Here is a 15060-nt window from a genome sequence, read left to right on the forward strand (position 1 = left end):
AAAAATGATGCCACTCTGATCCTTGTTCAAAGAATATGATGTGTGGGAAACAAAATCAAATCCCTGTGTAATTTTATTTACATCCTATTATCTACTTAAAAGAAGCACATCACAGAATTTAACACCACTGTGTGCCTATGAATATGTCAATGTCATTTTATTTTTTGTATTAGTAGCAGGTTTAAAAGTTAACAACCACACACTTTCTTGGATAAGAGTATTTTTAGCAAGGGTGTTTTCTAAAGGATTGAGGTCCAATGTGTATTCACATAGCATTCCATAACCTTTCCACAACTATGGGATCAAAATAATTTATTTACAGCATTCCTGACAGAGGAGGCAGCATTGTTTTATGTTTGGGGTAAGAACAATTTTGAAAGAGTTATAGCTTGTAGTTTCATCTCTGCTTACATTGTGTGATTTGGTTGATTAATTCTATCTACATATCCTTATAATGGGCAGAATATTAAAGCAGATTTAAAATTTTTCAGTCAGGAAATTTAAGCTTTCTGAGCCGAAAAATGTTTCTTTAAAAGTTGTGTAGGAAACAGATCCAATAAGACTTCTCACTCGTTTAAAAATACACACTGAGCACCTACTACAAAGCTAGGTAGGCTCTGCTTAGGGTTAGTAAGTTGTCTTAGAAAACTGCACATTAGTCACCTGAAAGCCGAGCAGAGGCCCCGCCCCCAGAGGGCGGGGCAACGAACGACGAGAACGTCCCTCCGCCCGGTGGTGCGCCGTCTGTTCCGCGCTCTGAGGACACGTCGTGCCTGAAGTTCGGACTCAACGCGTGAGATTGCCGGGGGACCTGAGCCATGGCTGAAAGCGGCCGGACACCTCAGGCCCGAGCGCTCTTGCAGCAGTGCCTGCACGCCCGGCTGCAAGTGCACCCTGCCGAGGGGACTCCGCGGCCCAGTGGGTGGAGGTAACGTCAGCTCTGCGCTCCAGTTATCCGCTGGCGTAGGGGCGGTTCTTTCCGCGTCGTGTGGGTGACTTGTTCCTCCCGCCGCCCAGCTTCCTCGCGTATTCCTTGGAGCTGGTTGCGTGGCACTCAGCACGCGCTGTGGGTGGCACGGGACTTCTGGCCAGGCTGCCCAAAGCTGCCCACAATGGCCTGCATGTCTTTGTCTCAGCCCTGCCCCACCAGCCTCACTCCTTCTTGCTCTGATTTATTCCTCCAGAGAAGGAGCATGTTCCTTGCTTAGCAACTCGGAAATTTGAACTTCCTCTCACTACCTGCTTGCCGGAGCTCGGCAGACTTTAGACCTAATTGTCTCAGATCTCTCGCTTAAAAGAGCCTAAAGGCCATGCCACGCCCTTCGCTTGCTATGCTTGGGTCGAGCTAGTGGGTTGATTTATTACAAATGGTCAATTCTGGTTTGACTTGATTTCCCGGTTAAGGTTGTCTGCACCTGGGTCAGCAGAGAAATGAGGTTTTTTCCAAGAAACAATTCTTTTGTCAAGGAACTTTTAAAAGTTTGACTTATTTCCAAATAGAAACCAAGGCCACTGTTACAATAATGTTGCATTATAGAACACATTTCCTCCAAAGAATTTAAAACATTTACACCAATATGATTTCCTTCTACTTGAATATTTGCCTTTTTGAGAAAGCCTGCCCCCACTTTTGCAAAAACAAATAAGATGTTATTTGAGGCCCCTGACTTATTTTTGGAGTAAGATGAAAGGAGGACGAATGTTAGTTCATAATTAAGACTTTTGGAAGCCCTAGTGAATGTAGGAGCATCACATATACTCATCTTACCTGCATAATTTGGTCCCAGATCTAACATTCCTTAACACAGTCATAGTCATTATTTTAAATACTATCCATAAACTACGATGTGGGTGATTATTCTTATACCAGAATCTCTTACCCTCTGCTAACTTGGAAATAAAAGCATAAACATACCTTTATTTCCCTTTCCCCTTTTCTTTATGGAAAACTCACATTTGTTATTTCTTATTTTCTTATTAGCCTTTTTTGAGATCCTGATTCCTCTTCCTTATGTTGAAATTTTATTCTTCCTATATTTGCCATCTTATCTACAGAACTGCCTATTTTTATAGTTGCCTCATGGGACAGCAAATCCCGAACTTGTTAATCCTTTCGATTTCTTCCGTGCTTCTTTATCTTTTTATACTCTTCATGCCACATCTCCTCAATGCAAAGTCACAAACATTTCAGCAGGCTTTCAAACTATCAATCTTCATTTATAATTTTAAAAACTATTTTAAAGTATTTCCAGCCAAGATGGAGGTGTAGGTAGATATACTTTGCCTCCTCACACAACCAAAAGAAGGACAACAAATTTAAAAACAGAAAATAACTAGAACTGCCAAAAAGTTGAACTGTGTGGAAGTCTGACAACCAAGGAGTTAAGAAACATTCACTCAAACTGGTAGGAGAGGTGGAGAGAACTCATGGGAAGGCAACAGCTGGTGAACTGGGTGAGGCAATGGCTGGCAGAGTGGGCGGTCCCACATTTGTGTGCAGATAAACTGGGAGGAATGACTGGGAGAGAGACAGACCTCACAACCCAGGGTCCCGGCTCAGGGAAGTAAAGCCTCAAAACTTCTGACTAAAAAAACCTGTGGAGGTTGAGGCAGTGGGAGAAGCTCCCAGCCTCACAGGAGAGATCGTTGGAGAGACCCACAGGGCCCTAGAATGTACACAAAACCACCCACCCAGGAATCAGCACCAGAAGGGCCTAATTTGCTTGCAGGTAGTGCGGGAAGTGACTGAAAGCTGGCAAAGAGCTAAGCAAGTGGCATTGTTCCCTCTCGAACCCCTCCCCCACATACAATGCCACAATGAAGCAAGGTGGGTTTCCTCACCCTGGTAAACACCTAAGGCTCTGCCCCTTACTATGTAACAGGCATGCAGAGACAAAAAAAAAATATGGCTCAAATGAAAGAACAGATCAAAGCTCCAGAAAAAAATAGAACTAAGCAATGAAGAGTTAGCCAACCTATCTCTTCATCTATCAGATGCAGAGTTCAAAACACTGGTAATCAGACTGCTCACAGAAATGGTTGAGTATCGTCGCAAAATAGAGAAAAAAGTGAAGGGAAAATGTACAGGGAACCAACAGTGACAGGAAGGAAACCAGAATTCAAATCAACAGTTTAGAAGAGAAGGAAGAAAGAAACATTCAACCAGAACAGAATGAAAAAACAAAAATTCAAAAAATGAGGAGAGGCTTAGGAACCTCCAGGACATCTTTAAGTGTTCCAACATCTGAATTATAGGGGTACCAGAAGGAGAAGAGGAAGAGCAAGACATTGAAAATAATGAAGGAAAACATCCCCAATCTGGTAAAGAAAATAGACTTCCAGGACATCCAGGAAGCTCAGAGAGTCCCAAAAAGTTGGACCCAAGGAACCCTACATCCAGGCATATCATAATTATATTAGCCAAGATTAAAGATAAGGAGAGAATCTTAAAGCAGCAAGAGAAAAGGAGACAGTGACCTACAAAGGAATTCCCATCAGATTGTCAGCTGATTTCTCAAAAGAGACCTTACAGGCAAGAAGGGGATGGAAAGAAGTATTCCAAGTCATGAAAGGCAAGGACCTACATCCAAGATTGCTCTATCCAACAAAGCTTTCATTTAGAATGGAAGGGCAGATAAAGTGCTTCCCAGATAAGGTCAAGTTAAAGGAGTTCATCATCACCAAGCCCTTATTATATGAAATGTTAAAGGGACTTATCTAAGAAAAAGAAGATCAAAACTATGAACAGTAAAATGACAACAAACTCACAACTATCAACAAAACCTAAAAAAAAAAAACTAAGCAAACAACTAGAGTAGGAACAAATTCACAGAAATAGAGATCACATGGAGGCTTATCAGCAGGGAAAAGGATGGGGAAGAAGAGAAGAAAAGGTAGATGGAATGAGTAGCATAGATGGTAGGTAGAAAATAGACAGGGGGAGGTTAAGAATAGTATGGGAAATGGACAAGCCAAAGAACTTATCTGCACCACCCATGGACATGAACTAAGGTGGGGGAATTATGATGGAGTGGTACAGGTCAGAAGGGAATAAAGCAGAGAAAAATGGGACAACTGTAAGCATCTGTAAAAATATTTTTTTAAAAAAAAAGCTATTTTAAAGCTCTGTTTTTCACTCTTAACACATGATTAAATTAGCATAAAGAGATAGAAAGTAAATTCTCTTTCTCAAGCATCCTCTCCCCTGTTCTATTATCAAGAGTTCTAATTTAACATGTTTTAATTGTCACAGATTTGAAAGTTATTTTTTGTGTTTTACTTTCCTTCATTTAGAGCAGCAGTTTTCAACCAGTGTGCTGCAAGACTTTTCACAATATGCAGTAACTGACTATTTAGTCAGGTGTACTGACCTCTTTTCTCTTAGATGATCAAATTAAAAAATGACAACAGCCAACACAACAATAGCCATCTGGTGTGAATGAATCAAAATTATACCTTTTTTTAAATGTCACATTGGCAAAAAATGTATTTTTTGGTATGGGGCAGAATTTTAGTAGTTTTTTGTGTGCCATGAGATGAAAATAGTTAAAAATCACTGATTTAGAGCTTTGTTGTTACAGGCTAATGTTTTTCTTTTTGGGGGGGTGATTTTCTAAGCTACAGTGAGAATTATCTGTACTTTTCTATATATTTGATGTGTTTTACACCAAAAGAAGCTACAAAGGAAAGTGATTTTGACATGAAGAGGGGGATTTGAAGAGGGTCAATTTAAGACCTGTTACTGGAATAAACTAAAAGAAAATATTACCCTTATGAGGAGGTATTGTGGGGAGTGGAAAGAACAGGTGTCTATTTCTGCAAATAATTAGATATTTAATTCTGATACTGCAAGTGCTCAAATACGAATATGCCTGAGATTTTGGCCCTGTTGAAGCAATCCCAGGGGAGAGCCTGGGTCAGAGGTGCGGATACTGTCATTCAGCCTGTCAGCTCCTTGTTATGAGTGTGCACTGGAAGCTGTTGCCTGTTCCAGAAGCACAATTGCACTTTTTAAAAATTACTTCTGTACCAGGTAAATCAGGGGTGAGAGCAGAATGCAGTTCTATTTACATAAAACACAAAGTAGGTAACATATAGATCCTATAAGATACGGTAAAACTTAAATCCAATCAACAGGTAAAATAAGTTCTTATTGTATATATATAAATAGTCTACAAAGTGCTTTGGGAATTAAAATATAAAATAAATTGTGTTCCAGGCCTTAAGTTCATTTTTACATACTCATTTAATGAACACATATATAGCTCTTACTATGAAGCAGGAACTATTTTAAGTATTCACTCATTTAATCTTCATAATAGCTCTTGGACTCAAAAGGGTTAATCTACAGTATTAAAAAACTTAATGATTTACTAAGCAAAATCAAACTCATTTATCAAGTGTCTTTTTTCCATATAGTCCCTATCCTACAGGAGCTAATAAAGAAATACCCAAGTCACTATATAAAGTAAATAAGCTTACATTATCAGTTATAGACACCCTTGTCATGTTGAACTTAGTATCATAAATGCAATTTCCAAGGCCTAAGAAATATGTTTATTTAAAGCATTGACAATAACAGAAAATAATTGGAAGGTTCTTGAAATAAAATCAGACCTCTGTTTTCATGACCTGCAAGTAAATGAATCAGGAGGAATAGTGATGGTTCTTCAGCCACATGAGATATAATGTGAAGTCATTTGGTGTTGAGTAAATGGGGCCCTGCAAAGTAAATGTTTCTAAGTCTGTCAGCCTTCCTACGAGGAGGGAAGGAAGCTAGTTCACAGTCTAAAAATATTGACTAGAAGTAAATGTTTGAAGGTAAAACCTGTGGCCTTCCCTGCTGTTGGCGGTATTTTAAACTTAATTTTTTAAAGAAATGATAATTGAGGAGATTGAATATTGAAAAATACTTTTTTCACACATATTTAAGAAATCAGTATTGTAAAAACTTAACTCTTTCTTTGCCTTTAACCTTTGCATCTGTAGCAGTTGTGAAATTTTATTCATTTACTTTTGTGTCTCTACATAGAAGTTTTTTTCTAATCTCAGTTTACTGTGGTGATTTATCACAGGTTCAGAAAGGATTAGTGATCTACGTGTGCTTTTTCAAGGGAGCTGATAAGGAACTTCTTCCCAAAATGGGTATGTGTTCAATGATTCTTTTTTGAGTGAGAATGTGTAGCAATAGTAGGTAAATGTTCAGAAGGGATAAGTTGTAAATGACTTAACTCTGTACTGTTGTTGACTTTAGCTGTTTGCCTCTTCCACAATTTAAAATAAACAAGTGTAGTAGAATTCTTTTAAAACATCTGCAGCATTTCAGATGGCTTATAGAATGGTTTAGAAGAGTGTATACACACACAACACACTGAGATTCAGACAAGGATACAGAAAATTGTTGGAAGCAGGGTGGCCACGTAGGGAGAAACAGATGCTGCATTCCTTGATACAGTTTTCTTATCTCCCAGAGTCCATAACAGGGACATGTAGGTGACACTGGATGTATAAGATGTAGGCCCCTTCAAATCTGGACAGTTCAAGTTGGATCATTATTATGGAAGAATTTATATTAACCCATTATGCATTTCTTTGTAGGAAATGTGTGTGTATATATATATATGGTTCCCCTGAATCTTGAACCAAGCTTAGTGATATCACATCCACACCTCATCCAGGGATAGAGGAAGCATCTTTGAACAATAATTTACCTGTCTGCAGCTTTCCAGTATACTGGATAGTTCATAGCATTGCATATTCCTTGTGATGATTACATAGGTGTCAGATATACCATATTAAATCATAAACTGTCTCAAGACAGTATTTGATATAATAATCATGTCCCCCAAAAAGCCCACAATAATGTCTCTATCCATAAAATTGGGGATTGGTCAATATAGGATAGTAGCCATTAGTTTGACTAATAAGATATAAATTAGACAAATGGGTAGTTGAATCATGCAGACAATAACCTAAGAGAGCTTCAAGTAGTGGAACTCAAAGGTAAATAGCCAAGTGAAGAACAGCTTAGACTACTCTTCCTGAAAGTGGCCACAGGTGACCTCTGACAATGGTTTGCTATCACTTGACCCAAAAAAACCCCACAAAAGCATGCAATACAAGAGGTTCAAATCTTCGTGTTCACTTTAAGAGCACTCGTGAAATTGCCCAGGCCATCAAAGGTAGGCATATTCGAAAAGCCACCAAATATCTGAAAGATTGCACTATGAAGAAGCAGTGTGTCCCATTCAGTCAGTACAGTAGTGGAAGTGGTAGGTGTGCCCAGGCCAAACAGTGGGGCCTGACACAGGGTCAGTGGCCCAAAAAGAGTGCTGAAATTTTGCTGCACATGCTTTAAAATGCAGAAACTGAACTTAAGGATGTAGACATAGATTCTCTGGTCCAGGTGAGCACATCCAGGTGAACAAAGCTCCCAAGATGCAGCGTAGACCTTACAGAGCCCATGGGCAAATTAACCCACACATGAACCCGACCTGCTGCATTAAGAGCACACTTACTTAAAAAAAAGCAGATTGTCCTAAACCAGAAGAAGGGGTTGCACAGAAGAAAATATCCCAGAAGAAGCTGAAACAAAAAACAAAAGCTTATGGCCCAGGAGTAAATCCAGCATAAAATAAATACTAATGTGAATAAATGAATGAATGAATGAACAGTATAGACTAAAGGCTAAAACTCCTAGAGAGAATGTTATACTGAGACATGGAACATCTTTGACAATTTGTCCAAGGATGAAAAATAGACTTAAAAAGGGACCTATGGTAAGTGAGGAGGGAAAGCAAGTAACTATAATGGTTTAAAATTTGAATCTGGGGGGATAATAGGGAGCTTAGAGAAAGTGAAATGAGGGCTCCTGTGTATAGGATTACTTATCAGCACTTAAAGCTTTGAAATTGAACATGCTGTTCATTTTTCTGAGTTAATATTTTTGCTTCAAATTCTATCTGTATTAACCATAAAACAGTTTAGTAGAAATCTTCAATAACAGAAAGAGAATCTTTATCATTGTGATTTCAGATTGACTTCCTTAAGTCCTTTTTAATATATTTTATTGATTATGCTATTACAGTTATCCCATTACCCCCCTACATTACCCCCCACCCTGCACACCCTCTCCCGCCCACATTCCCCCCCTTTAGTTCATGTCCATGTGTCATAAGTTCTTTAGCTTCTACATTTCCCATACTATTCTTGCCCTCCCCCTGTCTATTTTCTACCTACCATCTATGCTACTTATTCTCTGTATCTTTTCCCCTCTCTCCTCCTCCCACTCCCCTGTTACTAACTCTCCATGTGATCTCCATTTCTGTGGGTCTGTTCCTGTTCTAGTTGTTTGCTTAGTTTCTTTTGGTTTTGTTTTACATGTAGTTGTTAATACTTGTGAGTTTGCTGTCATTTTGCTGTCCATATTTTTTATCTTTTTTTTCTTAGATAAGTCCCTTTAACATTTCAAATAATAATGGCTTGGTGATGATGAACTCCTTTAACTTGACCTTATCTGAGAAGCACTTTATCTGCCCTTCCATTCTAAATGAAAGCTTTGCTGGATAGAGCAATCTTGGATGTAGGTCCTTGCCTTTCATGACTTGGAAGACTTCTTTCCAGCCCCTTCTTGCCTGTAAGGTCTCTTTTGAGAAATCAGCTGACAGTCTGATGGGAACTCCTTTGTAGGTAACTGTCTCCTTATCTCTTGCTGCTTCTAGGATTCTCTCCTTCATTTTTACCTTGGCTAATGTAATTCTGATGTGCCTTGGTGTGTTCCTTCTAGGGTCCAACTTCTTTGGGACTCTGAGCTTCCTGGACTTCCTGGAAGTCAATTTCCTTTGCCAGAATGGGGAAGTTCTCCTTTATTATTTGTTCAAATAACTTTTCCATTTGTTGCTTGTCCTCTTCCCCTTCTGGTACCCCTATAATTCGGATGTTGGAATGTTTAAAGATGTCCTGGAGGTTCCTAAGCTTCTTATTTTTTTGAATTCTTGTTTCTTCATTCTTTTCTGTTTGTTTGTTCCTTTCTTTTTTCTGGTTCACCCTATTGTTTTGAGTCCCAGTTTCCTTCCCATCACTATTGGTTCCCTGTGCATTTTCCTTCATTCCTCTTATCATAGCCTGCATTTGTTCATCTAATTTGTGACCGAAATCAACCAATTCTGTGAGCATCCTGATCACCAGTGCTTTGAACTATGCATCTGATAGGTTGGCTATCTCTCAGTTGCTTAAAAGTACTGATTATAGGGCTTTCATTCTGTTTGAGCCATCTTTTTTTATTTTTCCCCTTTAGTCTGGTCACACCTGTTATGTATGAGGGGCGCAGAGCCTTAGGTGTTCACCGGGGCGGGGCACCCCAGTTACTGGGTTGTGACATTGTATGTGGGGGCGAGGTCTGAGAGGGAACAATGGCGCTTGCTCTGCTGTCCATCGGACCTCAGTCCCTTCCGCCACTTCCCCCGAGCAAACTGGGCCCCTCTGGTGCCAATTCCTGTGTGGGTGGGCTTGTGTGCTCCATGGGACTTTCCAAGGATCTCTCCTGTGAGGCTGGGAGTCTCTCCCTGCACCTCAACTCTCACAGGTGTTTTCAATCATTGCCCTGAGGCTCTATTTCCCAGTGTTGGGATCCTGGGTTGCACACAGTGCCTTGCTTCACAATTCCTGCTTCACTGGGTCTGCCAGTTGCCACCCCTGGGCCGGGGTCTGCCAGCCGCCACTTGTGTGCGCTGGATCCACCAGCTGTGGTCTTGCGCATCCCAGATGCCTTATGCGCCTGGTCCCAATGCTATCTGCGCCGTGACCCAAGCCTGGCTGCCCGACTTTGCCCCTCCTACTGGTCTGGATGAACGGGTCTATTTTAACTTCTTGGTTGTCCAACTTCCATACAGTTCAGTTTTCTGTCAGTTCTGGTTGTTATTCTGTTTCTAAATTGTTGTTGTCCCTATCTTGGTTGTGCGAGGAGGCACAGTGTGTCTACCTATGCCTCCATCTTGGCAGGAAGTCCCTTGAGTTGTTTTATATATTCTTAAATGGATCTCAATCATAAGATGAAATGAACCAACCACATAAGCTGCATTGTGTTTTATAGTAATTAAATCCAGTGTGCTTCCAAAACTGTCTTCCTGAGTTCACTTTAAATACATGTATAAATTGTGGTGAATTAAAAACACTGAAGAGGTTCACCTTAACTCTTTTTTCTCTTTTTTAAAGTTATATTTTATTGTTTATGCTATTACAGTTGTCCCAATTTTTTCCCCCTCCACCCAGTCCCCACCCAGTCCCTCAGGCAAGCCTTACACTGTGGTCCATGTGCATAGGTCATGCATATATGGTCTCTGGCCACTCTTTTCCCTGTGCTCTACTTTACATCCCCATGACTATTCTGTAACTACCAATTTATACTTCTTAATCCCTTTACCCTTTCACCCAGCCCGTCACCACCCCCTCCACTCTGGCAACCATCAAAACATTCTCTGTATCTATGATTCTGATTCTGTTTCTGTTTTGCTTTACCTCTTAATGTATAGCCTAACATAAAGCTTTATATATCATGTTTCTCAGTGAAGGACTATGACTTTAAGAATCACATTCTGCTGGTGTCAGTTATAAGCAAAAGAAGTACATCTATTATGTATAGCATCTGCTTGTACTTCCCTCTGTTCGAGGAGGCAAAGTAAGCCAGTATGATGGGATTCTCTTAAACCCCACCTCATTACTAATTACGTGGATTCAGATCTTTTCCAGTCAAATCATGTGCCCTTGGGAACCTAAAAACCAGTTATCCATAAAGTCTGAAATAGCATGGCTAACATGGAGATGTTCTGCATCTTCCTCAATTCATCTTCAGTATAATTGGACTAGGATCCAGAGATCTGTCAGAAGTTAACTTCCCATATATATTATTTGAGAATCCTGATTGATAACCTGTCTTAGGATCTTGGAGTTTCCAACATGCCTGCCATTCATTCATTATCTCATTTTAATTCTACTTATTGACAATTTGTATTTATGTTATATTTACTTCTGCATACTGACATTTATATACCAACAGCATTAATTGAATTCACAGTCATAGCCTATAGAGGGAGTTGTATAATAAATTGTGCTCTGGACTGTTATTCCAAAATTACCCCCCTACTCTGTTACGGGCCTGAGGCTTGGATAGTTAGATCGTGAGCTCCACTGACATGAAGTGCTCTGGAGAATTATGGTGTCCTTAGAAGCAATGAATAAGGACTCCTGGCTATATAGCCAAGTCCTATTTGTAATAAAGAATATTAGAGATTTTTTTAAATATTTTTTATTTATTTTTAGAGATGGGGAAGGGAAGGAGAGAAACATCACTGTGTGATTGCCTCTCACACACCCCCCCTACTGGGGACCTGGCCTAAAACGCTGGCATGTACCCTCACTGGGAATCAAACTGGCAGCCCTTTGGTTCTCAAGCCAGCACTCACCTGAGCCATACCAGCCAGGGTGAGATATTTTCAAATAGATGTTAGTTAAGTGAAAATTGATAGTGCATAGCTCAGGAATCCATTGGATGGTCCCCTTGGCAGGTTTTACCAGGTTAATTCCCTGATTTGTAGAGTGGGGCAACCATACTGAATCCTTACTGTAGTTTTACAGACGCTATGATAATTGAAACCATTGACTACCCCACCAGAAATTTTATCTTTCCAAACCTAATGATTGGGCAGGAGTCTTAGGTATATATAATTATGTTACCATTTGTTTTCTCAGGACTATTGTTTACAAGCAGAAGCTAGGTATACATTATAGATAGAGGTAGGAATTTCCTCAAGCTATTTATATTAGGCATTTCTTTTGATTATTGTTTTGAAAATGGCTAATGTTGAGATGCAAAGGTTTTCTAAGTCTAGATTTTTTCGTAGACATCAATATTTACGGTGATTTTGACACGTTTTAGCTATGAGTATTAATTTCATAAGTACCATAAAAATAATAACACCATCATATGTTTATGAAGATAATATCAGTAGCTCTAAACATTTGGATTTACTTTTTCAATTGTAACAATGAATTTCCTTTTTTTTTCAATTCACCAAGATTTATTGAGTACCTACTATATGTGTGCAAAACTGGGCATTGACAAAATACGCATAAAAAAAGTAGATTCAATTCAATCTAACAAACATCTGTTATGTGTAAGCCTCTAAAATGTGGCTTCTGCCTTCATGTCATACAAACTAATGGGACAGCAGCATGGCAAGATCAGGGACATGTAGATAAAAATCTAGTACAGTAAAAAAATTGAGGTTCTCCAAGTTCATTTTTGTTTGGATGGGATGTCTACTTACAGAATGAAAGTTACTGCTTTTATTTTTGTAATGTTTTATTGTTTATGCTATTACAATTGTCCCAGTATTTTCCCCCAAATAATAATGAATTTCTGGTAAGTCTTGCTTTCACCTTTACCCTTCTCCTATGGGTTATATTTCTCTATATTAATAGTGCCTTTGAGATGATAAAATTATAAAACCAGCTGATTTATAATGGGATTGAACCTGGTACCTTTGTCTCAGAACTCTAGGCAACCAAGTTTAAAATAATAAATGCACTAAGATTTGTATTTAATATTCTTTGTTATGAAGCAGAATTTGGTGTGAGGAGGATTTATCTTGGTCCTTTTCCTAATGGTTTTGCTTATGAAATGTAAAAAGGAACAAGAAGGCAAAATCTTCCCATGTGTCCTCTGGGGTAACAATATTTTCAGGTTTTGGTTGACAGTTCATTTGGTCCTTTCTGGATGAACTACTCATTAGGCAGTCCTAGCTGCCACGTCACATTTAAAGCATTATGCCATTTTCTGCATAAAATTTGCCTTAATTTCATGCTTAGATCATTCGGCTTACTGAAGCAGTTTTTAAGATCTAAATAGAGACTTTGGGTAAAAAGCATGAGCTGACAAACTGGGTTTTTAAGTATGAGATCTTCTGACTAGAAAATTGTTGGTTTTCTTTATTTTTTTCCTCATTTGTTTTTCATTCCAAAACATTTTCCCTTTCTTCCCCACCCAGTTAATACACTGTTAAATGTGAAATTAAGTGAAACAGAAAATGGCAAGCACGTCTCTATATTGGATCTACCTGGCAACATTCTGATTATTCCTCAAGCCACCCTTGGGGGGAAAGTAAAAGGAAGAAACATGCAGTATCACTCTAACTCTGGAAAAGAAGAAGGGTTAGAACTTTATTCCCAATTTGTGACTCTGTGTGAAAAAGAATTAGCTGCTAACAGCAAGTGTGCCGAAGCTGGAGTGGTGGTGGAACATGGCACTTACGGGAACAGGCAAGTGTTGAAGCTGGATACCAATGGACCATTCACACACCTGATTGAGTTTTGAAAAATTAAGTTGGTTTCTACAACTGTTTTCTGATATAAAATGACCTGGACTATCTTAGATTCCACCCCCCAACCCCCACTTCTTGAATAAACTGATCTGCAGCACTTTTAGACAAGAAATCCTGGGTCCCATTCATAACTCTGCAGCCTGCTAATTGAATGACCTTGCTAGTCACATGAACCCTGGACCTCAGTCATCAATCATTCTGCTTTTCCTTACACTTTGACTTGAAATTTTGAGAAATGCTTTCTATTTACTTTATGATCACTGTGGAAATGTTCTTAGAAAACTGTATTATTTTAAGTATTTTGCAATGAAAAGAGTTTTGTGCAATCAAGAAAAATACATTTCAAAAAAAGAATATATTTCTTATACCCTTAAATTTATGTAGTATGTAATAAAAATAACAAAATTGGGGAAAATCTAGCACAAACCAATTGTAGTTTTGTCAGTTTTGTTTTTACTATTCAGTTTTCTATATTTTGAATGAAAGACTACGCAATTTATTATTCCTTTTAACATCTATGAAAATGTAGTATGGAAATGTTACTGTGTATTATATTACTTTCCAAGCACATCCAAATGTTTTAAAATTACTTTAAGAATGTTTAGTTGACATAGGAACAGGTATGAGGTATTAAAAGTTGTTTTTGTTTAACATATCAATGGGTTAATATTCTGTTTCTCAGTTTTTTACCAAAACAATGTATGTCTCATATTTTGTCTTCCCCTTTTTTCCTGCTCCAACCAACTGAGCCACTCAGCCAGAGCTGCCTTTCGCTTTTAAAAGTTACCGCTTCAAGAAACTAGTGTTAGTTTATATTGTAATTTTTTTAGGAAGTTCCCTTGTTGAATTAGATAGCTGTAAAGGGAAGAAAAAGGGAAGATTTTCTACTGCAATTATTTAAAAAGAAGTTCACTTGTTCATTTTCATATTATCTACTTAATGATTTGAAGACAGTTTAATTTTTTTCTGTTAGTGAACTTGCTTGTTGCCCACCCCCATCTCAAAATTTATATGTTGAAGTCCCCAGTGTGATGGTATTTGGAGATGGGGCCCTTTGGAAGTAATTAGGATTAACGAGGTCATGGGAGTGGAGCCTTCATAATGGAATTAGCATCCTCATAAGAAGAAACACCAGAGGGCTTGCTCACTGTCTCCGCTCCCTGTGAGGATACAGTGAGGAGGGGGCCATTTACAAGCTAGGAAGAGAACCCTTACCAGAAACTGACCTTGCTGCCACCTTGATCTCAAACTTATAACTGCCAGAACTCTGAGAAAATAAATTTCTGTTTAAGCCACCTTGTTTACAATATTTTGTTATGACAGCCCAAGCTGAGACAGTGACAAAAGATAGACAGCTAGTCAAGTAGACTTTTCAAAGGCAGGAGAAGATGTGTAAGAAAATGAAATAATAAATGAATCAATAAAATGTTAAAGTCATTTTTTGCAAGCTCCTCTGACATAATTTAAAAAGATATTTTTCTGTCCTGGCCGGGTAGCTCAGTTGGTTGGAATGTCATGCCAATGTGCCAAGGTTGCGAGTTCAATCCCTGGTCAGGACACATACAGGTGAGTGGATGGATAGGTGGAGCAACACATCAGTATTTCTCTCTTTTTTTCTTTAAAGTCAATAAATAAAAATTTAAAAAATAAAAATGAAAATATTTTTCTTATTGTGGTTTTAATT

At 38.7% G+C, this 15060-nt stretch overlaps 1 protein-coding gene across 1 annotated transcript; it reads left to right on the top strand.

The window, feature by feature from the left end:
- Nucleotides 1-678: 678 nt before the first annotated feature.
- On the top strand, nucleotides 679-14768 carry DTD2 (D-aminoacyl-tRNA deacylase 2). The gene is given in 4 exon segments (XM_028506723.2): nucleotides 679-897; nucleotides 900-928; nucleotides 6075-6144; nucleotides 13044-14768. Coding segments are annotated over 4 exon segments (504 nt in total). The 5' UTR covers nucleotides 679-818; the 3' UTR covers nucleotides 13370-14768.
- The last annotated feature ends 292 nt before the right edge of the window (nucleotides 14769-15060 follow it).

The sequence above is a fragment of the Phyllostomus discolor genome, chromosome 1, assembly GCF_004126475.2.
Source record: "Phyllostomus discolor isolate MPI-MPIP mPhyDis1 chromosome 1, mPhyDis1.pri.v3, whole genome shotgun sequence".
NCBI lineage: Eukaryota > Metazoa > Chordata > Mammalia > Chiroptera > Phyllostomidae > Phyllostomus > Phyllostomus discolor.